General features: G+C 47.9%; 1 protein-coding gene across 1 annotated transcript; it reads right to left on the bottom strand.

Annotated features, from left to right (window-relative positions):
* Positions 1 to 456: 456 nt before the first annotated feature.
* Positions 457 to 25,503, bottom strand: kcna4 (potassium voltage-gated channel, shaker-related subfamily, member 4). Its single transcript, XM_056608083.1, has 2 exons — positions 22,372 to 25,503; positions 457 to 4,100 (listed from the first exon to the last, which is right to left on the bottom strand). Exon 1 carries the CDS (start codon positions 25,501 to 25,503, stop codon positions 23,482 to 23,484), a length of 2,022 nt encoding a protein of 673 aa, XP_056464058.1. The 3' UTR covers positions 457 to 4,100; positions 22,372 to 23,481.
* Positions 25,504 to 26,116: the final 613 nt, after the last annotated feature.

Below are 26,116 nucleotides of genomic sequence, written 5' to 3'. Positions count from 1 at the left end.
GGGTCGGCTGGTCTGCGGCCGCTGGCTCTCAGCAGGGGGGCGGGGGGCGTGGTGAGGGGCGAGCTGGCGACACTTGAACACTTCCAGAACATCAAGGTTGTATATGACATGCCTCTGCGTCATCTCAGTCCAAACACTGTAAGTTAGGCTAGTTCGTACCGTAGACCAATCCATTGTTAGGATTGATTTATTTTTACTTCATTGTTTTTACTGGAGTTTGAACAACAATAATCAGAAAGCGCTCCATAATCAATAGGCATGGCCTTATTGGTTAAATCTTTGAATAATACCACCTCGTCTAACATTAATGAAATAGTATTTTATCATCTCACATTCAGAGAGCTCGCATATCTGAGAAGACATAGAGGCAGGAAAACATAGAAAGAATGAAAGAAAGAAGGAAATGTAGTAACCCCCCCCCCCCCACACACACACACACATGGAGACAACGGCAGGGAGACATGTGATGGCTGAGGGTCCGTCAGTTCTCTCCTGTCGTTCGGTCTGTTTGGTTGGACTCTAGATCGATAGAGAGATGCTGTATTCCTAAGACGTATTCGGTTGTTCTCCCTGTTGGCACTCGGTTGTTTTAGTATTTTCAGGATTGTGTTCTTCTCGTCACGAGGGCCTCTGTGCTTTAGAGATGTGCTATAATAAATACTTAAGGTTGGGAGGGATTTCATCCTCAACGTAATGCAGACAATTCCCTGTCTCTAGAAGTTCTGGCTGACTGGCCTGATTGATTGTGTTGTGTTCGTCGCTGTAAGTCCCTCAGAGTGCACCAAGAAGCCACTCGTAGACTAGCCCTTCATCGAGTGAAACCACCCTGAAGCTATGCATTACAATTATCTGATTCCTCACTCAACTTTTGTGTTTATTTTTCGTTTCTTAATTTCTTTCTAGTTTCTTCCAAAGTGGTGGGCAATGATACAAAACAATAAAAACAAATTTGTTCTCCTAAAGCTGCAACACTGCAGATCAGATTGCAGCGGTTTAACATCAACAACATGTGGCTAGAGTTTCAGCCTTAGAACTCTGCGATATACTTACAGGAACTTGTTTGATTAGAAAACCATCGGATGGTTCTAAGCATATTAGGGTCTGCCTTCATAACCGGACGGCGCCGTCGTTCATCAGGAGACGCAGGGAGGACTGCTTGTGAATCCAAATGTCTCGTGATTAAACTTTCCTCTGCATACTTTTTTGGAATAATGTTTGAATTTTTAAGATGTCCTGTTTTCCTCTCCACCAACGTCCTCCGAGCGCAGACGGAGGCATGCGCTGCCTCTGTGTTTGAGACGTCTCGGCGGACTGAATGCATGTGAAGGTTTTAGAGGAAAGATCATCTTCACAATCCTCTGATAATTAATGCTGGTCGTCAAGCAACGCAAACAGTTAGTAGCATCTTTTATTTAAACAATTTATTTAAACAACAAGAGCCAGAGTGCTCGTTCCCCTTTGGGTCTCGGGGACTAATTGGTTGAGAATCGGGGGAGAGAGACTCGGCCGTAACCCGGGAGTCAGGCGGCCATGTAATCCTTTGGGGCATAGCACCCTGTCACTGTACGTCCTCTTAACGGGCCTGTATCTGACACTGACAGGCTCAGATTATATTCTAACGTTATAGAAAGGAGCCCTGCAGGGAAATAATCCTTTTTAATTCACCTTTCGCTTGATCCGGTCTGATTGTTATTGCGTCCAAGTCTCTCTCTCTCTCTCTCTCTCTGATAAGTCTCGCGAGACTTGAGTAAGAGCTGGAGAAAGAAGAGTTTGTGTTGTTGGAGGAGATAAAGTGTCGCTTAATATTGTCTCAACGATTTGGGTGAAGGAGAGTTTAGATTTGAATGATAATAAGGACATTTCTCACAACAAGATTTCAGAGAGATAATTATCCTTGAGCGAGACTTGGTTGCAATAACAAGCAGATCGTAGCTGGCGAAAGCGAAAAATGAAATCCTTTATAAAGACTACAAGACACAAGCTACAGTATTTGATGTTCTATTTTATGAAACAGGCCTTTTTATTCCCCGAATTGCAAATGTTGTGAAAATAACTAAAAGCTCCATCATAAATCCCCTGATGTGGTTTCACTTGCTTGAGGAGATCTCCATCCCGACCCTGAATTCTTTACGACTACACATTCTAGTCTGGGTCTCTAGGTATTAAGATCAATAAAGTCCATTATATTTCCAACCAAACACAAAAACTCACATCAAACTTTTATTTTGTAACCGTGTTATATAGGGGGCCCAGCACCCTGGTACTGTGCTGTCCAATGGGGCGGCCAGGAGGTGTGGCCAGTCCAGCCAACAGAAAAAGATATACCGCAACACTTTACAACAAGGGTACACTAATGAGCCATCGATAAGTTTAGTTATTGCACTATTAAGCATTGACTCGCGTTAATTAACAGTTAACTAATGGTAGTAGTAAAGTAGTAAAACCTTTACTAAGGGTGTTTACCCTAAACCTAAAGCACTAACCCAACCCCTAACCATAACCCCCATGCTAAAATAATGCTTATCACTGCATAAACTAATGTCTATTAACGGTTTATTAATGTACCCTTTTCATAAGGTGTTACCAAATATATTTATCCATCATTTTGAACTGCCTTAATGTGATCACAAACTAAGTTCAAATTGACACAACTGATATGTACCTCCTCATTATGACATCGAAAACGTGTTGCAATCACCTCCACACTCGTAAACCCCTAAAGTTTACAAAGACCGCTTCAGACCAAAGGATGCTTCTGGAACCAGGAGAGTGGCCGGCGATTGCCAGCGCTCCGGGTCGGGAATGACGTAGAGCACAAGGTGTGACATTTATGATGGGATGGTTAACAAAGCCCCCGCTGCCGTTACCATGACCACAGAGGATGCTGAGCAGCAGTCCTCTAGCGTGTACGACAGACTGCCTCATCACCGGCAGACACAGACAACACAGCGGAATGAAGGTTAGTAACAGTCAAAGAAAGGAGAAGGAAAACTCTCAAAAAGTACTCTATTTTCACATCAGAGACACACACGTATAAACATCTGCGTATTTACAATTTGTTCTATTCAGTGTGCAACTATTATGTCACGACAAGTTCCAGAAGTCCACAACAGACAGGGTTTCACCTTTGGTTATGTAATTATCAAGGCTAGGTTTAAAAAAATAGAATAGAACACACCTCCATGTTACTTTGCATACAATTAACTTTAACGTGGAAACGCCTCAGCCAGCAGCTGGCAGCTCTACATTTTGCATCTGAGAAAAGAAATGATAAAAAGTTCTTCATCTTTAGATTCATCTTTGGGCATCGAATGCCCAGGATTTTCCACCACCTCTGTGATAAAAGTAAATGTGGCAGAAAATCATGTTTGTCTACATGTGCCTGACATCTTTGTTAAGGTGGATCGATTTGTAAGGAACGTGTTTTATGGACTGCGTTGCATCAGTCGCCCGGATATGTCTTGTATTTCTCCCTCTCGCTGCTCTCTCCCCACCCTTCGTTGTACTATCGGTTTGTCGTGGGAATCTGAGTTATGAAATGGTGAGAAACAAGAGATTGGCGAGCGCGTGTTTGGTTGAGGATACAAAACAAGATAAAAATAGATCCAGTCATACTGCTTACTGCGCCCGTGCAGCGAGAGCTATCCCGCTGCCGGCTAACCAAGACACCTACGAAGCAGACCCAGGAAAACATGTCAACATTACACCCAAACATAGTTCTCTATCATAGTAAAATATTCACATCTCTCTCCCTTTACGACACACTGGTTTCACGTAAAGAAAGAAACACCTTTGAACTCGTATAAGTCTCTAAACATCGTCTCTTCGTACATCTGCGTATATATTTCTGTGTTAGTTTAAGGCAATCGTTTGGGCCGTGACTCACTGTTCAGCTCCCAGCGCTCGGAGCTCGTCTCCATTCAGAGATCCTCTCTGACTCTTTTCCCAATAAACGTCCTCCATCTTTCCGGTGTCCACTGGCTCTCAGGATGACCGGTCACAAAGCTCTGCTCGTTCTCCTCAGTTTCCAAGGACGGACGGACGGACGGACGGACGGACAGACGGGGGGGGGGGGGCACGACACTGCTCCGCTGGGCACACTGCAACAGAAACAGGAACAGGAAGGGCATCTAATCAATCATCATTCTAGGCAGGAAGCGACAGTGTTGCATAGCCCCCCCGCCCCCGAAGCAAAGCGCTGGCCCAGTGGCTGGCCGTCCTCACCACGCCCTGCCGGCCTCGGGGCCCGGCCTCGGGGACCGGCCTCGGGGACCGGCCTCGGGGACCGGCCTCGGGGACCGGCCTCGGGGACCGGCCTCAGCATCCAGGGCCTCTGTTATGGGTAATGGGGCCCACACTGGCCCATTAAGCCTCGTTCATGATGTCCTGAACACCCTGGTGTCCACACTTCCGCCCTCCGCTCCGGGGGTCCCGCCGTTACCGGACATTAACCCCGGCACCCCGCCCTGATGGGGGGCGTGCACGTTGTTAGGAGGGGTGTGCGTGTGTTTGTGTACGCGTGTGGGTGCGTGCATGTGCTGTTGACGCACATTGTTGGAAGTAGTGTGTTTGTGTGTTTGTGTGTGCGTGTCTGTGTGCGTGCATGCATGTGAGTGCATATGTGTGCGTATGTGTGCGTGTTTGTGCTTATTTCCACAGGCCTATTTCCCAGGGTCTTCCCCCCCTTTTTGACACACCGTATATATTTTAAATGTAGGATTCCGCAGCGGAGCGTCATGTGAATGATTGTCATGTGTGGCTGTCAGTGTCTGCGGTTATTGAGACGCGTGCGGACGCGACAGCCCTGCGTATAAGCAGACCAGCTGGTGTATAATTCTCCACCTCCATAATTTGAGCATCTCATACACGCGTCTCTGAGGAGTTGCAGACATTCTGTAGGCAATTACTGCTTCAGCCGGCGCAAGGCAATTACTACGACAGTCTGAACACAGGATCCGCTCTGCTCGTGGCCTTATTCGCTGCTTCGCTGGTAAAAATAAAGACAAATTAACAAAACAGGTCATTAGCTTTAAATGTGCCACATATGCCTGGTCACAAGCACTTCAACAACCTGCGTTCCTCCTCTCCACCGACGTGGAGCGAAGGAACACTTCAGCAGATAGCATCTCCACCTGTAGGTAAGGCCCAGCAGACTGAATCACCCATAGTCAAGGCTGAGGGTAATGGGGAGTGCCGGCTCTGATCATCACTGTGTTTGTGGAGGGGAGGAACCCAAACAAAGGCACCACAACGTGGCTGCTTGTTGTGACTCTACTGCAGTATTGTGAGTAGGAGACGCACGCCTTGCTCGGCCTCGCTGCTGATCACCAACATGCAGCTGCAGACGGTGCAACGCGCTGCTCTGTAATACGCTGGGATCACGGAATGAGGCGACGGTTGGCGATGAGAGACGTTGGCTCGGTGCCATAAGTACAATATGTATTAATGAATTCAGCGTGTTAAGGGGAGGAGTGGGGGGGCGGCGGTCTCTCTTAGTGACGCAGACCGAGTGACAGTGGAGTACAATATGTATTAATGAATTCAGCGTGTTAAGGGGAGGAGTGGGGGGGCGGCGGTCTCTCTTAGTGACGCAGACCGAGTGACAGTGGAGTAGAGAGGTCAGCAGCCTCAGGGCACTTGGCCAACAGTCACTAAGTGTATTCTTTATACAATGAGTAGAACCGTGGTATTGATTCTTCCACAATATGCATTTTGATGCAGTCATAGACGCTGTCTGAAGTGTACGGTTAAAACAGAGCGTTTTGAGATCAGGGTGCAGAGAGGACGATGTCTCCGCTACACCTCCGGGAACAGGTGTGGGAGAGCGTAGCAGCCGTTGTCAACATCACCCCCGGAGGGGGTGCGTGCTGATCGATCCGCTCTTATCTTCTAACTATAATCTCCAGCGGAAACATAGTGCGGTCCCGCGCCCTGCGGTCCCATGTGTCTGAGGCCCTACGGTCTGAGGCGTCTCGGGTCTGGTGTCCCGGTCTGTATACAGCAGGGCTGTGGTCTCTGTGTCTGAGGCGTCTGGGCTCTGGTGTCCCCGGTCTGTATACAGCAGGGCTGTGGTCTCTGTGTCTGAGGCATCTCGGCTCCGGTGTCCCGGTCGGTGTACAGCCGGCCGACGGTCCTCTGAGTCGTCTCTGCTCCAGACCCGCTGTCCTCACGACGCTACGAACCCTGACCCTGCGTTTCCATTAGGAAAACGTTCCAGGGCATTGTCCGAAGTAATGCCGCCTCCCTGCTTCAAACCGGTTGAGACTGGTCTCAGCGCGTTGTGTAAACACGTTCTGAATCTAGATACTATCAAAATGCAAAAACGGTCGTAAAATCACGATCTTCCTCTGGTGTAAACGGCGCCGTGAGCTCTCTTGAGTTGATTAAATCGGAGCGGACTATCAGAACAGATTATGCCGGCCTGAAAGGGTTTTTCTTGCCGAGTTCTTCCGTGCAGAATATGGTTTTTAGGTTATGAATACCCAGTCACAGACTTCAATCCCGCTGACATTAATGTACCAGAAATGTAATCGGTTCTCTAAAAATAGCCGTTCCAACAACACGGCCGTTGTTTCCACAACCACAGAAGTCAGCGTCCTCTGAAGGACTCCTGGACTACGTAAACAGACAAACAGACAGGGAAGGACTTCTGAGCTCAGGCCACGAGGGGATCAAAGCAGGCTGAATAGAATTCCATCAGTCGAATTCTTCAACTGTTATCGATTGCATTCTTTTAAAGATCATCTAACCCAGGTTTCTCTCCAGTTTCCTGCTTCCTCCTTCTCCTCACTTACCGAGATCATAACTAATGATACTATCCACGTTCAAGACTAGGAATGAATCCCTACTTATATTCAAGGCTGACAAATGCAATCTCTAATATTACCACCTGATACTGGCAATATGAGATCAAATAAACAACATATATAATAAGTCCTTGTTGTTCAATAATGACCTATCCAGCCCTCAAACAGTACAACCTCCTCATTACAATTTAAAAGCCAAAATTATTGAAAACGTGATGAAGACACAAATTCATCAATAAAACGACTGAATTAAATTTGGTTCCTAGTACATGCAGACTGTATTCATTAATTCAGTCCCTACACCACTTGATTGCACAAAAAACTGCTCATCCGAATTGCTGCATAATACGTGATATTATATGAATACAAATGGTCCTAATGTTACTACCCCCACCACCACCATCATTAGTGAGGTAATTATTGTTATTAATGTTAAGGAGCACCTGTTCCCTGCTGGAGCGGTTCAGTTCAGAACACGCCTGGACACGTGGTCACCTGGCGCCCCATTCTCAAGAGGAGCAGGTCATATCTCCACCATGTTGGATCACACGTTCTTCCCTCGCACGCCCCAGCGCTCGCGCTCTCTGTTGTCTTCGTCCTCCTCAGCTCTGCTCTTTATCTCCGGGAAACATGAAGTCACTGACCGCACAGCGAGTGTGCCTTCCAGTGAACCGCACACACACGCGTGCCTGACCCGGCTATCACCAAACCCCTCTATCGGGTCCACTAACCACTCTCCTCGCTCACACACATGAGTGAGTCGTTCCTGCCGGGGAAGGGATAGCAGAGATGCTGCCCACTCCCATCTCTGTGTGCAGTGAGTGTGTTGAGGAAGAAGGAGAGCGAGCGAGGGCGATTTAGTAACCCTGTCTTATATCTTTTAATATGAGAGACTACTCCAAATGGCTGATAAGAGGAATCAGCGATTTGGAGAGACTAGGATGTGCTCTGCTTTGAGTGTCAGCTTCACTCAAGGACTCCAGCAGGTTTCAAAGTAAACCGTGTACAGCTTTGAGCTGACGTCCTTTGTTTGTGTCGAACCCCCTGGGGAGAGCCCAGCGTATCCACGGTCAGGGGTCCTTCAGCGTCTGACGCCGTGGCTTTGGTTCGTCCGGCCGGTGAGACGGCGCAGCCGTGAATAAATGAACTCACACAGATGTCCCCTGCCAGCCGAAGATAGCGGAGGTCTCCTGCTACGTCCGACAGTGTGGAGGAACACCTCAGATATTACCGACACCTTCATGGATTTAGGTCAAATAACAGAAGCAGGTAATCCAGGGGTTTAGAGTCAACTCTGCAAATCAGCAGCTAGGTGGCCCACTTCCATTGTGGTTCCAGAGCACATTAAAGCGGTGCCAATGTGTAACATTTCAACTGGCTTGCAGCTGAAAACAGCCTGGACATATCTGTAGTCAGTGCTGATTGATACTAGATCAATAATGCTTTTATCCTACGACATCCTATGACTGATATATTCGACAAATTTGACGAATCTGTCCATGGTGGCTGGTCAAACTTCCGAAGCAGAACAACAAACAAATGTGTTTCTAGCAAGAGTTCTAGAGAGGAGGATGGATGTGTTATCACCATGGTTACCACGCACAGCAGCCCTGGGATGCTTTAGCTCGTACATGTTGTTGAATTTGAGCGTTATAAGCCAGGGATCATCGACTAGGTTTCCTGTTCTGGAATAAGAAGCCATGACACTGGGCTCAGAACGTTAGGCTGAGGATTGGCCTTCCAGAAGTGTATTGTATTATGATGTTATTATATTATATTGTGTTAAAACCACACACCTAGGAATGGATTCACCTGCTCTACTGTGACACCTCAGGAATCATCAATCTATGGTGGTTAAGTTGATTCCTATTTTACGCAGATGCTGTCTCAAAATATAAACAATTAGCCCATATTATTTGCTCGGCTCCTAGAAACACAAATTATCTGACAGGATGAAAACCCTGTTTGGCTCTGACTAATGCCTGGAACGCAATCAGTCGATCAGCGCGGTTAAAATGAGATTAATATGGAGTGCAGACGTTGCCTTTCTGCCCCAGTAATCAGGGAGGGTCCTGCCAGGGGAGACGAGGTCCCATCTGAGAGCCGGCAGCCAGACTGCCTTATAGATAACTGATTAATACTCTACATTAATGCTTCATTCACTTATGGCTGTTGTAACCAACTATTTGCTGGAAAATATACTTTATTTATTAAGGACATATTTAGAAGTCTGCATATTTCCCAATGAATGATACTTTTGAATTTGCAATAGTGACAATCAGTCATAGGCCTATATTATGATATTGAAGATCATAGAAGACGTGATTAAAACAAAAATATACGGTTCTGGGTTCACTGGCACTTTTAGTGCAGCAATAAGACACACTTTTCTCTTTCCTGACGTAATCAAGTCATAACCCGGCTCTGATCAGTGGAGTCTGTCAGCCCGTGAGATAAGGTGCGTTCTAAGCCCTGGGTTGGTTCTACACGGTTCTTCAGTAAATCTTCATGTGACTCCATGGCCTTGTGGCGCATACCTCCCCGCTCCGTCGTAGTATTGCTGTACGATTCGTTGGAACGTTCAAGCTTTTATTAACATACAATGTGACGACGTATGAATAAACTTGACGACGAGATGAATTATTCCAGTTATTCGCGTCAAACCAAAGATCATCATCGTCGTCTGTCGTTGCCTTGAAGCGCTTGTGGCGTGAGACAGGGGCGTTTCTAGGTTTTTGAAATATCCGGGGCTTAGCCCAGAGGGAAAGGGAAAACGCGCGACGCGCCCCGAGACACGGAGCGCTGGGGCTCTGTGGGCGGGGCGCCGCTGGGGCTCTGTGGGCGGGGCGCCGCTGGGGCTCTGTGGGCGGGGCGCCGCTGGGGCTCTGTGGGCGGGGCGCCGCTGGGGCTCTGTGGGCGGGGCGCCGCTGGGGCTCTGTGGGCGGGGCGCCGCTGCTTCCTGCGCGCTGACACTAATCCAACGGCAGCAGGGAGCTGATGCTTCTTTCGGCTTCTTGCCTCACACCCCTGCAGCGTTCACACACACATGCATCAGAACACACACACACACATGCACGCTGGCTTTTCAGAACACACACACGTGCACGCACGCACACTGAGAGAGAGAGAGAGAGAGAGAGAGAGAGAGAGAGAGAGAGAGAGAGAGAGAGAGAGAGAGAGAGAGAGAGAGAGAGAGAGAGAGAGAGAGAGAGAGAGAGAGAGAGAGAGCCAGGGGCCTGATGCTAACGGTACGACTGCAGGCCCATCTGATGCTACCTAATCCCTGTGTGATCGTGTGTGCGTGTGTTAGTCCTCGTCTTGTTACGTCAATGAGAGTGCAATGGATACGATCCATTGCACTCTCATTGATGTAAAGGAGGAGGGAGGGCTTGGAGTAATGGGGGCTCATTCAGAGAAACCACTGTTTGGCTCGGCCCAGACTCAGTATCCAGTTATATATGAGACGCGTCTGAGAGCCAAGCACACACAGGCCGACCAGAACGTGTCTCCAGTGACCCATCGTAATGTAATCCCACCAGGTCTGTGTAAATACAGTGCATTAAGACGCCACTCTGCTGTCATGGCGCCCGTTTTAAAGTGAAGAAAGAGCCCCGATGTTTTCCAGGTTCAAAAAGTTTGAATGTCGAATGTTTTGATAATGTATTCTTATTGAAGCCTTGCAGGGAAATGGCTTCGGATACTTTGAAGCTGCAATTTACTGAGGCCAAACCCAGGGCACGCAGAGGAAGTCAGATAGCATCATGGAGACTCTCCCCCATTCCTCAGAACATCTCTGCTTTAGTCTACGTGCGTAGACACCAAAATGGTTAGGATGGACACACACACGCACACACACAGGCACACACACATGCAAATACGCGCACATGAATATATACTAAGGCACAAGCACACGTGTGTAGGTTCATCTATAATTAAATAAATGTAATAAAGTAAAACTGCAAACCTTTAGTATTTTTAAGTGTGCCTTCCTTGTAATAGCTCCGCCCTGTCTGATGATTCGCTCGTTATGAGTATCTGTAAGGAGTTCTGAATGCGCCGTGCCGTTGACTACACATCTGTTCCCTAACTCTCCAGAATACGAGGCCTGGAGGCCGAGCCACGCTCTCTCAGCCAGACGTCTGCTGCTGCAACGCAGCACAGCAACATGGTCGTTATGACGATCAAATCAACATGACATCCATCGAGATGTGGCGGATCACTGATTGGTGAACTGATCTGATCCTCTACCGTCTTTGGAACTCAGTCTGTTAGTTCTAGATTCCCAACACTGCAGGCACAGCAGATACGCCTGTGACCTCTGACTAAACCACTGACTGATCACCGGGTAACATTCCACACATCATACATACATACACGAGTTACCAAGCGAAAGATCTTAACGATGTCGAGGTGTTTCAGCCTGTATTGTTCCTTTAAGAGCCCTTAAAGACACACAGACTAGTACCATGGAACCTTCTAGTGTCATATGTAGGTTCCTAAGGTCGCTATGAGCGAACAGGGGATCTCTGAGTGTGTGGTTGTTTTTTAATGTGTTTCTCTTCTTAAGAAGATATCCAGAACCAAACAGGAAACGCTGCGTAGTTCCGTCCAACGGTTTCTCCCTCCAGACGTTCTGCTACGGGTCTTGTACTTAAGGATGCATCATGGCATTACCTGCTATATTGAGAGGATTTTAGAGCGCTGGAGACTTAGTAGTTTTGTAGATGTCAAAATCAACAAAAATATATCGTAACCTAGGCTACATATAAGTGGCCATTTCAAACACGTCTACCCATGATAACGAATAATCTCATGATTAATGACTGAACGAGACAGAAAGAAGAATCTCTCTCTGTCAGCAGTTTGCCGGCCAAGTCTCAGCCCCACTCAGCCTGTTAGCGTCCCAGCCCTCTTAACTAGCGGTCCGTACGCCAAGACTCTGAAAGCAGACACCCTGGCCCAGCTAGCTAGCTAGCCTCTCCCTGCTGCTGCTACCATCCAGCTGCTAACCACAGCTACGGCCGCAGGCCCACATCAGCCTGAGTTAGCTCCTAAGTTCGCTCCTGAGTTAACTCCTCTCCATAATTCAGTCTGAAGTTTCTGTGGTGAGCCAAGGGCCAGGCGAGGTCGCACCCACATAGACCAATCACAACGGAGAACCACTCTCCTGGTCAAGTTGCGGCCTCTCGTTGGATTTAGAGCCGATATTTCTGGAGATATTTTTCCAGCTTCAACATCAGAGACCAGACTTAAAGAGGCAGAACCCAACCGGTTCACTCTGGAGTCGGCCTGTTGGTGTCTGTTGCTAGCGAGGGCCACGGATACGACAGCATGTTGTTCCCCTTATCTCACCTAAAGACACGGAGTGACTGGAGACTCAGGGGAGCAGCGCACAGAAAGACCACATATACCACATAGATCTACATAGACCACACAGACCACATAGACCACATAGATCTACATGGACCACATAGATCTACATGGACCACATAGATCTACATAGACGCACAGAAAGACCACATATACCACATAGACCACATAGACCACATAGATCTACATAGACCACATAGATCTACATAGACCACATAGACCACATAGATCTACATGGACCACATAGATCTACATAGACCACATAGACCACATAGACCACACATACCACATAGACGAGACATATATGAAAGTCATAGTATTCCATAGATCTATTGAGCATTTTGAAGATTGAATCTTCTACACAACCAGAATGAGTTCCTCTGCTTGAAGAAGACACTAAACTATAAACTCTAAGCATTGATTATGGTAACGGGCAGCCGCTGGCTTTGGCTTCGAAGGAATGCAATCACAATAACGTTCTCTCTCTCTCTCTCTCTCTCTCTGTCTCTGTCTCTGTCTCTGTCTCTGTCTCTGTCTCTGTCTTTGTCTCTGTCTCTCTCTCTCTCTCTCTCTCTCTCTCTCTCTCTCTCTCTCTCTCTCCTCCCCCCCTCCATCATCTATCCATCATATTTCTATTTAATAATGTAAGTAAATGATAATGTGCTCGAACAAAGAGCCAGACAGACCCAAGTCTTTAAATCACAGAGTAACAGCCACGCTGGTTATACGGCCGGCCTCCGATGGAAGATAACACATAATGGAGATATTTAGAAGTCTGTCTGTAAATAGCCCAGGGAGACGTGATCACATGTAGAACTCTGCATCTGAGGGGAGGTGCCAGGGAATGTGATTTACAGCCCCGCTCTGAGGCCCATAAATCACCCTGACGCGTCTCAGATGAAAACAGATCAGTCGTCGAGGACAGGCCCAACTCCCAGCCCTAGAGCTGCTGTTTGTTTAGCTGCTGGTCCACCACCACAGAACGATAATCATAAGGCTGCAGGAACCAGCCTCGCTTTGGGAGGACAGGAAGTACCAGAATATCACAAGACAACACACAAACACACACACACAAGCCTTCATACACACTCACTCACAGCACTCACTCACAGACATATCTATGCAAACACTCACCACACACACACACACGCACACACACACACACACACACACACACACACACACACACACACACACACTCACCACACACACACACACACACACACTCACCACACACACACACACACACACACACACTCACCACACACACACACACACACACACACACACACACACACACACACACACACACACAGGCTGTCAACAGGTGGACATTGACTCCTTACATGCACACTTCAAACTTGCAAAAATAAATGTTTCAATTGTTTCTGCAAACTAGGAGTGAATAGAACGAGTTGTCTGTCCTCTGAGCACTGCAGCAATGTTGTGTTGAGATCATGTGTTTAGTTAAAGGCTTTGTGGGACTCTGGGAGATATGCCCTACAGATGTCTGCAAGAGACGGGCACGTTCAAAGGTCGGGAGGAAAGAATCTCTCACTACAAATCACGTCTCTGAAGGGAGGGTGAAACAACGGGTTGGTTAGCACAGGTGATCTAAACTAGGTTTAGATAATCCCTTTGGAAGACGAAGACGTGTCTGTAGCGACTGCAGGCAGAAGCCAATATCATCAGAACAGTTTGGACTACATTAAGGAAGTGAAAGGTGAAAGGAAAGACTTTCTGGCTTATGAGTTACTTATAAAATGTCACTTCCTTCAATATTAAATGATGAAGAAACCGTCTTCTGAATTAATTCATGAATCTCTGCTTCCCTGGGAGGATTTCAGATGTTCTCAGAGTCTGAACCCTCTACGCATGCTTTAGGGAAAACCAGTTCAAACATCTGTCTGTCTGTCTGTCTGTCTGTCTGTCTGTCTGTCTGTCTGTCTGTCTGTCTGTCTGTCTGTCTGTCTGTCTGTCTGTCTGTCTGTCTGTCTGTCTGTCTGTCTGTCTGTCTGTCTGTCTGTTTCTCTTTATTCTCCCTCTGTCCAGCTCTTTCTGTCTGTCTCTCTCTCTATCCGTCTGTCTGTGTCTCTAACACACACACACACACACACACACACACACACACACACACACACACACACACACCACTGCGCTAGTTGTGGGCAGGCCTTGAGGAGTTTCCATGACGACGCTCTTCCACAATGCACACTGCTTCTGTGGGCAAGGTGCTCTAAGAGTGAATGGACCTGTTATGTTTTGTTATAACAGTCGGTGAATGAACCTGTTATGTTTTGTGATGAAATAACAGTCGGTGAATGAACCTGTTATGTTTTGTTATGATATAACAGTCGGTGAATGAACCTGTTATGTTATAATAGTCGTCAAATGAGTGTTATGTTATGTTATGATATAACAGTTGCTGAATGAACCTGTTCTGTTGTGTTTGTATAACAGGACCGCGTATTAGTATTTGCTTGTTGACTTCCTGGACTTCCAGGTTTGGGTTTAATGTGGTCAAACCCTCCTTACTTGCATTGACAAATAATAATAATATATAATAATTGCATTAATAAGGTTATTAATGATGATTGTTATACTGATACTCTTAATAATAATCATAGTAAATAAACTAATGAATAAAGGTCCCCCCCCCAGGCGATATGAGAGAGGCATTGCATCATCATGTCTCCCCCCCCCCCCCCCCCCCCCCCCCCGCCCATCTCCAAACCATCCAGCCAATGGCAGGGCTCTCTCTCATGCGTCAAAATAGAACGTGCTCACCCCTGTGTGTTACACCCATGTTGGATAACTACACAACACTCCCATGTGATGTAGAGGGGAAAGTAGCGTCCAAATCAGTCAATAAGATACAATGTTCAAGGAGAGGTCTGACTGATGTCCTTCTGAGTGGCAGCAGGACCGGCGGCTTCAGGATGTGGTTAACACTGGTTGTGTTTGTATGAATAATGAGGCCCTCACGTCCCCCAGATGTTAGAGAGACAGATGTGTTTCAGAAGGCCCGATCTTAAATCAACAAGCCTTCCTAAGGGTCACTTTGGCCAAACATACGACCGAGCAGCGAGCTGCTCTGCTGAGCGGCAGCAGAGGGTCGTCATTCTTTAGGCTCCTGTTGCCAGCGTCCTGTTTGGGACCGGGCCGCCCGGCGCGACTCTGACACACTTTTTCCAAACAGAGTTAAGACATGGAAAAAGCAGTTACAGAAGGAACACACATTACACACACGCTTCTAACACAGGAACTATTCACACACACACACACACACACACACACACACACACACACACACACACACACACACACACACACACACACACACACACACACACACACACACTTACTCTCACTTTCTCTCTCTTGAGGATAGTGCTTTCCATAGACAAATAACTCCTATCACAGATTCCAGCTTTTGTTGCCATGGCAATGATTACACTCAGCCCAAACACTCCTATTCACTGTGTTCCATAACTTCCCCCACCCCTTGGGCATTAATATTCTAATAGTATTCTTGATCAGGCTTGATGGGATTCGAAGCAACAACGGAGAGCCTGGTACACACAGGCACGCACGCACACGCACACCCAGCCATGCATGTGGAAGGATTGCCATTACTCTGAACTTCAACAATTGAAAAAAGGGTTTCCATGCGTTGTCTTCTCTGCTGTATTGTGGAGCCTCGGATGATTGACAGGCCAACTGCAGCACTCCTGCACCACACAACAAGGAACCAGGTTCCTTTGAATCACTAAACCTCCTCCCTGCAACAGCAGTAAACGCTCCATCTATTTTTAGCCTCCAACGTACAATTCTTCAGCTGGCACTGAGGGGAGGTGTAGAGTTCCAATTAGCTCACCGGAGAGTCACAGGCAAACATTGAGATAACTAATAATAAGGCTCTCCCCTGATGTTGGTGTAGACACAACTCTCCCCACTACTGAAGGGAGGCCGAGGCTCTTTGGAGCCGGGATATGAAACAGGATTATGATCCTTCTTCTTGTTCATTGGATTTGGATTTCTGTGTGAGAACATGAATTATGGAAGCTGATGTGATGAAGATGAAATGTGTGATGCAACAGAAAATATTCCATTATATTTCATAATGGGCATCACTATATCTAGCTAGCTAGATAGATAGATAGATGGAGATATATACGTCTATAGAGAGCTCTGGTGCAGCGTTCAGACAGAACTGGTAACACGGCGTACATCACGGGAGCCGATATGTGGGCCAGCCAACGTGTTTTGTCTCAATTAGATTTCAGTCTGCAGTTTGCAGCCATCCAAGTGCTGGGTTTATAATACTGCTGCTTCTCTTCTACACAATCCAATGCACATGTTACCTTCTGCTATGAGGTCACTTGGTGGGTTTCTCTTTCTCTCTATTCTTCCTACATTTATTCTAGAGTCATTCATGAGCTAATGCTACGGCTGCATCGTGTGTTTTATTCTTCTCCAGCAGAACACACTTTGGCTGGCAGTGTTTTTTCCACAGTATTTCTCCACTGACCATAATCACAACGGAACAAGTGAGAGGAATGCAATATTGGGCCCTCTATGATATCATAGTATCATAGTTCAAAATACATAGTTTAAAAATAAAAACACCTATGATATCATAGTACCATGGTTTAAAAAACATAGATTAAAAACGAAACACCAATGATATCATAGTAGGTCTACCATAGTTTAAAATACATTGTTTAGAAACGAAAGGTATGGAAGCATATATGTAGCAAAATTCAAATGGCAATGCAATTTGGAATTCCATTATGCATTTGACAATGCATTATGCAATTTTATAATGTAATTTGTAAATACGTTATTCAAAGTGTATTTTAAAATGCAAAGTGACAATGCAATCCTCATTTAAATTTGCAAAAGTTCTAACAATACAAATAGAATAACATTTTGTCAAATTCTTTGAGTTCCTTCATACAAATTGAAAAGCTATAGCGTCCCCGTGATTGCAATCCACTTCGCCACGCTCCGTGTGTTGCGATATTCAAATGACATTTCAATCCGCAAAACGGAATCCAAAGAGGAATCCAAAGAGTCAATATGCAAAGTGGCAAACGTATCAGCCAATCAGCGTCTGGGCGGGAACTACGTCACTTGCTCGTAATTTCCTTGTTCACTTCTAGTTCGTATGTGTCAGGTCCATGGTCACCAATGGTGATTATTGATACGCTCCGAAGTTTGGCCGATGATGTGGAGAACAATCGTGTTGAAGACACAGATGCAGTAGATAGAGTGCGTGTTCTGGGAGATAGGATAGACGACTTATCCTCACGGGTACGTTTTGACGCCAGTGTGGTAAACACAAAGATTTCCAAAGTGCTACAGGCACTGGGTGCGAAACATAGGGTCGGGAGACCCACCGTCTCCACCCACTCCTCACCTACAACGCTCTCCACAACCTAGCCCCCAGTTACCTCTGGGACCTCCTCCAAGAATACACTCCCTCCCGCTCCCTCCGCTCAACCTCTGCTGGACTACTATGTATCCCCACATCACGACTCATTACGAATGGGTGCCCGGTCATTCAGCTGTTCAGCACCCAGGCTCTGGAACTCCCTCCCCCCACACATAAAACAGTCTGACACAATAGAAAGTGACGTAGTTCCCGCTGGTGGCTGATACGTTTGCCACTTTGCATATTGACTTTTTGGATTCCTCTTTGGATTCCTCTTTGGATTCCGTTTTGGATTCCGTTTTGCGGATTGAAATGTCATTTGAATATCGCAACACACGGAGCGTGGCGAAGTGGATTGCAATCACGGGGACGCTATAGCTTTTCAATTTGAATAAAGGAACTCAAAGAATTTGACAAAATGTTATTGTATTTTTATTGTTATAACTTTTGCCAATTTAATTGAGGATTGCATTGTCACTTTGCATTTTAAAATACACTTTGAATAACGTATTTACAAATTACATTATGAAATTGCATAATGCATTGTCAATTGCATAACGTAATTACTTATTGAATTGCAAATTGCAAATTGCATTGCCATTTGAATTTTGCTACATATATGCTTCCATAGAAAGGCCTATGATATGTCAGTTTTCAAACTAAACAAATAGCAGCTGGGAAGGCGAATTCATTTTTTTATTAGAAAATGTCAAATTCAAATCCAACGTTTGTCTGATTAGTCGGGGTGGAATATTCACGGCTTTGATTAAGACCTTCGCCGGGAAACATCAGTAAATATTTGCAACTTCCAATGTTTATTTGTGATATTTTCCTTTCCACTCTACACCATTTACAGTATGAGGCAGATTTATGGCCCACATAATTAGATGTGGTGCCAGGAAGGGGACAGAACGCAACAAACCACTATTTGTTATTTGTAAAAAGGAAGAAAAAGAAGGCTGGGAACTTTCCACCAGGGCGGTGGTGTGGCCGTGCCAGCGGTGTGGCCGTGCCAGCGGTGTGCCGGCGGTGTGCCGGCGGTGCGGCGCGGCCAGCAGTCACTCGGGGGCAGAGGCCCACTGGAGAACCAGGCTGAGAGCAGAAAGGATTTACTGTGAGGGCCTGGAGGTAACACACAACTCCTAAGAGGGCTGTGGTCACTCAGCCCAACGTACCTTAAAGGCTTCCATAAAAGCTGTTCTGTACGCATCTGGATACGCCTTGAACTCATACTTGGAGAAAATATATTTTATAAATTTGTTATAGTATATATTTTCTTTTTTAAAATGTTTGCTTTTTCCTTTTCAAGTCAAAATTGTGAATTAACTAAATGCAAGTGAATAATGCTCACCATGAGGCACAAGTTTAAAAAGTTAAGGAGCTACTTTTCCATACACTTACAAACTGATCCATGTAAGAGGTGTGTGTGTGTATATACATACACACACCACTTACATGGATCAGTTTGTAAGTCAAAATAATATGATGAACACTTTGCTGTTGCTGAACGTGTTTTTCATGAATACTGGTATACGGAGCACAATACTATTGGGAGTCAACATGTAAAGCAAGACTGCAAGACATCAAATGAAAGCAAATCAACCTCAGAATGGCTGCCTGATACACTGCCTCTGTCTCCGAGCTCGAAGCATGAGGCGCTGCCACGAAGGTAAACAACGCCTTCCACCCCTCAGCCTTTAGAACCGCGTGCGTCAGGCAGTGGGAGTCTGTGGACAACAGAACCGGGAATCACCTACTAGGGCTTCACACAGCGTGGAATAACAAAGGCCACAGGGCTATAGCGCTATAGCTTAAGTGTGGCCGATGTGGCCACGCTGGTGGTTAGATTCAGCTCAGTGATGCTGGGAGAGAGGATGTCTTTCCACCATCAGCCAACGCTGGAAGGACATGGAGCAGTGAAGACCACAACTGGTGTGTGAGGAACATGTTGATCAGACTCAGCAAGAGAGACAGACAGGAGGTTCTGATAATCCTCATCATCTAAACTAAAGGCAGCACCAGTGTATTTACTGTACACTAACGCATCCTATCGGGAGCTTCATGTACCATGCCCGTGGATTTAATTATCTCTGTTTCATGACTCATCATTTTAGCCTCGGAGGCCCCAGTGTGTTGAATTAACACACACACACACACACACACACACACACACACACACACACACACACACACACACACACACACACACACACACACACACACACACACACACACACACACAGGACCCTAAGAGCAAGTATTACTCATTCCACATAAAAGCATAGAGTCATTCCAAAGTACGAGTGCAGAGAGGGGGGAGGGGGGGAGAGAGGGCTAGAGGGAGAGAGAGGGGGAGAGAGAGAGAGAGGGAGAGAGGGAGAGAGAGAGCGAGAGAGGGCTAGAGGGAGAATGTTTTTTTTCACATTTTCCACAGTGTCTTAATCCTGTTCTAGCTCGACCAAGTCCAGTTGTTGGCGTCGTTGTGGGAGGGCAGGTCCTTATGTAACCCTGATCGATACGAGGCCCATCTCAGACGCGTTTCCACGTTCCATCGGCAGCCTGAGGCTCGGTCGGTGGGAGGCTGATGGGAGAATGGTGAGAGGCGGTCATGTGGCCCACACAGTCCTACCAAAACACCACGTCATGTGATCGTCGCTTGGAGCCCTAATACAATCCACCTCTCCAACCTTTGGTCATGAGAATGACCGACTACCTCCAGGCGTTACCCAACGTGGAGCTGAGATGATTTAAACAGCCAAGTCAAACTCGCTCAAACTAATGGTACTGATGGTAGAAGGAGAGACACAATCGCAATATACTTCTACAATCGTAATATTCAAATCAATGTCGGCTTATCTGCAATAATTCTATCCATACCAGGCTCACAGATGGATCCACTGCTGAGGCTGTGTACACAGTGAATATTGAAGTGACCATACGTGGGTTTAAACATGTGCATATGCACATACACTCAACCAGCTACTTTGACTAACCTGCCAATGGTGGGTAAATATAAACCCATAAAAGCCAGTTCTATGTTGAGTGATACTAAACTGGTGTTTGATAACTGGGTATATTTTATATCTATGTTGAGATAAAATGTGTCGGTATGTGTTGGCCTCCAAGGTTTTCCTTTAGTTTCATACAACACTCGATCTGTAGTCACTGGCTTCTATCACGCCAAGATATGTTAGTTGTTTATTATATACAACTAGTTACCCACAGATTAACATTACTTTAGCCATAATAAGCATAAACTAACTAACAGTTAACCAATGGTCTAGAAATTGTTTACTAATGATGTCCGTGTTCACTAAGGTAGTGGGTTTCATTAGAACTAAGGTATTAATTTATTCATTATTTGATAAATATCCCACTAACCCTTACCTTCTAACACAATAACCTAATCCATTTACCCTAACCCTGCTAATTCTACATAACTAATGCTTGTACCTTGTACATTAATTAACGCTTATTAACTGTTCATTAATGTACCCTCATTGTAAACTGTCGGTAAGAATGTAAGGCTGCTCTCGAGAAGCAAGAAAGAAAGAGCTTCCAGGTAGAAAGGTCGACCCTTTAGGCTGCTTCTCCCCGTTTGTCTCTCCACATCTCTGATCCTCTGTGACAGCCGATGTAATCCACCGTGGTCTCGGATCTACTGCTGTGTGCTGTGTGTGCACAGGCAACTATGTACTTTATTAAGTTTTCAATGATTAGCCCTGTGTGTATTCTGAATGTTAGAAAACACCGGGTCTTTACAGTACAAACCAATATCCACACTGAACAAATATAATCGAATAAAAACCTATCGTACATATTGTGCTCGTACACCTCTAGCACTGCGTCCACGGCCGTAGCTGTGGTGCGTGAGAGTGAAATGGAGACCAGATGATGTGCGTGATTAGCAACACAATCCCTGCGCCTATAGTCGGCTAATGTAATCAAGCTGGGGGGGGACGGGTCGGGAGAGAGAGAGGCTGGAGGACGGCTCAGAATCGGGTGTCTCCCCACCATTCAGGGCGGCTTCATTGATTCAACACTATCTAATGGATGATATGTTATAGGATTATTCCTCGGATAAAACACAGCCCGGTCCAAACACTAAACGGTGCCACACATGTATCTGGTGTGAGAATGTTTGTGTGTGTTTCATATGGAAAATGCTAACCCAGTTTCTGCAGGTTGTGTGCACTACAGGTGTCATCAACGACACACACATTGTAAAATAATAGTACACTTTCGTAATAATATTGGCTTGCATGGCATGCGTGGACAAAGGATTTGCACAATGCATAATTAATGCAGTTTGTTAACGATTTACAGAACAGGACCAAACGAAGAGTATCAAAATACATTTCTGAAACTTTAGGTAGAATCAATATTGAGATGTATGTGTTTGGAATGAAATACAATCAATTCATAGCGTCCTGAGTTACGAAACATTAGGCATTGTTTGTGCGTAAACGGCCCACGGGGCTCTTATCGGCGCGTGACGCGTGTATTACGCACGCGCAATGGCTCACCATTCAATGGCACGAGATGGCCGTCACACACACACACACACACACACACACACACACACACACACACACACACACACACACACACACACACACACACACACACACACACACACACACACACACACACACACATGTTCAGGGCCTACATATAGGAAGATATTTTCATATCATAATTTCCACGTCATGTAGTTCTCAAAGTGGAGATGAATGTGTACAGTAGGAAGCTACATACCTTGGAAGACATCCATACTCCGAAGAACCTCTTTGATCCTGGAGATAATCATTGTCCTCTTGTTAAAAAAAGAAAAGAAAAAAAGAAACGTTGTGCCAGAGGTCCATCGGACGACGGATGAAGTTCTCAAACCAACGAGTTTCCACGACGTCATGTCGCCGTACCTCTCCATCGGGCTCCGCGTAAAGGGTCATCATACCGGGTAGAGATGTTGGCGCCAAAGCGGGAATAGGCCATAAAACCTGGCGTTGCAAGCCATTCTTCATAAGCTTTTTCTGGCCTATTATGAATGTTGGAAAAGGATCTGATTGGATATAGCTCTGGTTAGATTAGAATGATGAACATGAATTCTAAACTCGGATTGTTCTCATTATAGATTTGGACCACATCAGACCCTCGGGTCTCTCCTGCAGGCCCTCGGACCCACACCCTGTGCTTGTAGTCTAGTGCGTGTGTTTGGCTGTCGTGTGCTTTCTCAGATGGAACAACAGAAATAGGTTTCAGTCAGATGTTTAGAATGTGTCTCCAACGTCGTCCTTCAGAGGGTCTGGAGGTTCTGTATTTAACTGCAGCCTCTCGCCCCCGTTTGCCAGAAAATATTTATATATATTTTTAGTGCAAACAAATTAGACTTTTATTGCATATGAGCAAAAACTAACTCCCATTGTTCACGTTTTGACAAATACAACTCATAAAGTGCGAATGCATTAGCCGGTCTTTTGTGGCTCATAGTATGAAACCTTTAGACTAACGTATCGACCCCACACGCGGCTAGTCGGACTAGCGTGTGATTGTTAATTAATCAATTAATTAATTGATCTAATTCCTAGATACTTTTTATTTAAATGCTCCACCTGGCAAAACATTCTGAATAGTGTGTGTGTGTGTGTGTGTGTGTGTGTGTGTGTGTGTGTGTGTGTGTGTGTGTGTGTGTGTGTGTGTGTGTGTGTGTGTGTGTGTGTGTGTGTGTGTGTGTGTGTGTGTGTGTGTGTTCTAGGTATCATGCGCGCTTCGCCTTCTGCAGTGATCTCGACGCACGAGTCCAACTTTACGCTTCAGGGCCCTCACTGTGTAGCGCACACAGGTCTTATAAAGTAATCTCTGTTAACATCACACGTCAGTCTGAACCGACTTGGAGCTGCTGTTCTTCCGGTTGATCTCGGTCCCGTTCCCCTTGCTCGGGCTCTTGTCCAGCCCGCACAGCGACTCCGTCACCCCCTCTTCCATCTCCATGTACTCCGCCTTGTCGCCCAGCGAGGAGCCGGACGGAGAGCCCCTGAACCTCCGCAGCAGGTCGGGGCAGTAGGGGCACCCGGGGGGCAGGCTCTCCGCCACCGCGGGGGGCTGCTCCTCCTGGTTGTCCGTCTCCCGGTGGTAGAAGTAGTTGAAGTTGGACACGATCACCGGCACCGGAAGCGCGATGGTCAGCACGCCGGCGATGGCGCAAAGCGAGCCCACGATCTTCCCGCCGACGGTGATGGGCTTCATGTCGCCATAGCCCACCGTCGTCATGGTGACCACGGCCCACCAGAAGGCGTCGGGGATGCTGGTGAACTGCGAGGAGGGCTCGTCCGCCTCAGCGAAGTACACGGCGCTCGAGAAGAGGATGACGCCGATCACCAGGAAGAAGATGAGCAGCGCCAGCTCGCGCATGCTAGCGCGCAGCGTGTGGCCCAGGATCTGCAGCCCCTTGGAGTGGCGGGAGAGCTTGAAGATGCGGAACACCCTCACCAGGCGGATGATCCTCAGGATGGCGAAGCTCATGGCCTGCTGGCCGCCGCCCCCGTGCTGCTGCGCGAGGTCCGTGCCCAGCGTGATGAAGTAGGGCAGGATAGAGACCACGTCGATGGAGTTCATGATGTTCTTGAAGAAGTCCGCCTTGCTGGGGCTCGCGAAGAAACGCACCACGAACTCGAAGGAGAACCAGATGATGCAGACGGTCTCCACGAGGAAGAAGGGGTCGTTGAACGGCGTGAAGCCCCCGTTGTCCGGCTGCGCATGGCTCAGGTTCCCGCGCGGCTGCAGGTACTCCTTCTCGTCCCGGAACTCGGGCAGCGTCTCGAGGCAGAAGATGACGATGGAGATGACTATGACCAGCACGGACACCACGGCGATGCCGCGCGCGGGGCTCGAGCTCTCCGGGTACTCGAACAGCAGCCAGATCTGCCGCTTGAACTCGTCCTCCGGGAGAGGCTTCTCCTCCTCCTTCACGAAGCCCTCGTCCTCGCGGAACTTCAACACGGCCTCGTCGCCCAGCTCGTAGAACTTCACCTCCTCCGAGAAGATGTCGAACGGCACGTTGGCGGGTCTTTTCAACCTCCCACCCGACTGGTAGTAGTATAGGATTGCGTCGAAGCTCGGCCGGTTCCTGTCGAAGAAGTACTCGTTGCGCAGCGGGTCGAAGTAGCGCACGCGGCGCTCCGCGTCGCCAAGCAGGGTGTCCGGGAACCGGAGCAGCGTCTTCATCTGGGTCTCGAACCTCAGCCCTGACACGTTGATCACCACACGCTCACAGCAGCCGTAGCCGTCGCCGTACGCGGGCTCGTAGCCGGACTGCGGCCGGCGGTCCGTCTCCTCTCCATCCTCCTCCATGGCGCGCAGGAGACTCGCCCTCGTGCTGCCCCCCCTGTGGTCCTCCTCCTCCTCCTCCTCCTCCTCCCCCTCCTCCTCCTCCTCCTCCCCCTCGCCCTCCTCCTCCTCTATCATGCCGTCGTCCCCGGACCCCAGCAGCGCGAGCTCCGAGTGGCGCAGGTCCCCTCCGAGGCTCGCGCGGTTCCTCCTCCAGCGTCCCGCGCCACCGCCGCGTCGCCTCTTCCGCGCTCTGAGCGCGTGCTGCTCGTGCCGCTGCTGGGGGGGCGAAGCGCATGAGGGGGCGTGGCGCGAGGCGGGGCCGCCGCCGCTGCTGTTGTTGGCGTTGGACGAGGAGGAGGCGGCGTGAGACGGGTGACCCCCCCCTCCACCCCCGCCTCCCCCTCCCTCCCCAACGGCGTCACCCTCCGCCGCCGCCGCTGCCGCCGCGCGCGACTGGCGCTCCACCTCGCGCGCCCTCTCCCGGGCGCGCGACTGCTGCGCGTACCCGTACGGCAGGCGACTGTTGCAGCCGTTGTCCGCGCTGATCATGGCGAACTCCATGCTGCCCCGTGGGGGGTCCGCGCGCTCAGCGGGAGAAAGTGGCTTGCGCGCGACGGAGGAGGAACCGGGGTGAGAGTTGAGGCTGAGCGGGACGCACGCGGGGCGCGTCAGACATCAACGCCCCGGGGAGTCGACCTCACCGGGCTGATGGTTCAGTGGAGGGGACGCTGAGGGGCAAGGTCCATGGTATCTGGAACATGACACGAGACCGGATGATAAGTAGGGTCCAGGCCTCGAGGTCTATGACGTCACGAGCATCACTCAACAGGGTGGGTGGTGTCGTCCAGCTCCGTCAGGTGTTATTCTGGGGGGGGGGGGGGGGGGGGGGACGCCCTTTATCCTCCTAGTCCCTAACTGGTCGGATCAACAGGCCGTCAGCGAGAAGGCTGCTCAGCCTCCGGTTCCCATCAGGTGGTTTAGTCAGACGCTGAGCTCAGAGCCGTTCTCAGAGCCGTTCTCAGAGCCGTTCTCGGAGCCGTTCTCAGGTTTTGTGTGGCGGCTCCGGAGTCCTGGATGCCATTTTAGGGGTGGAGAAAATCCGATCTGTTATCTTCACCTCCAGGGATTCAGAAGGACTTTATTCCTCCTCCGATTAAAGCTGAGGGAACAGAGA

Source organism: Gadus chalcogrammus, chromosome 14 (genome assembly GCF_026213295.1).
Source record: "Gadus chalcogrammus isolate NIFS_2021 chromosome 14, NIFS_Gcha_1.0, whole genome shotgun sequence".
Lineage (NCBI taxonomy): Eukaryota > Metazoa > Chordata > Actinopteri > Gadiformes > Gadidae > Gadus > Gadus chalcogrammus.
This window is presented reverse-complemented; position numbering and strand designations above follow the sequence as displayed.

Excerpts from the sequence above, each read along its gene's own strand:
- kcna4 (XM_056608083.1), bottom strand. The coding sequence starts at position 25,503 with ATGGAGTTCGCCATGATCAGCGCGGACAACGGCTGCAACAGTCGCCTG.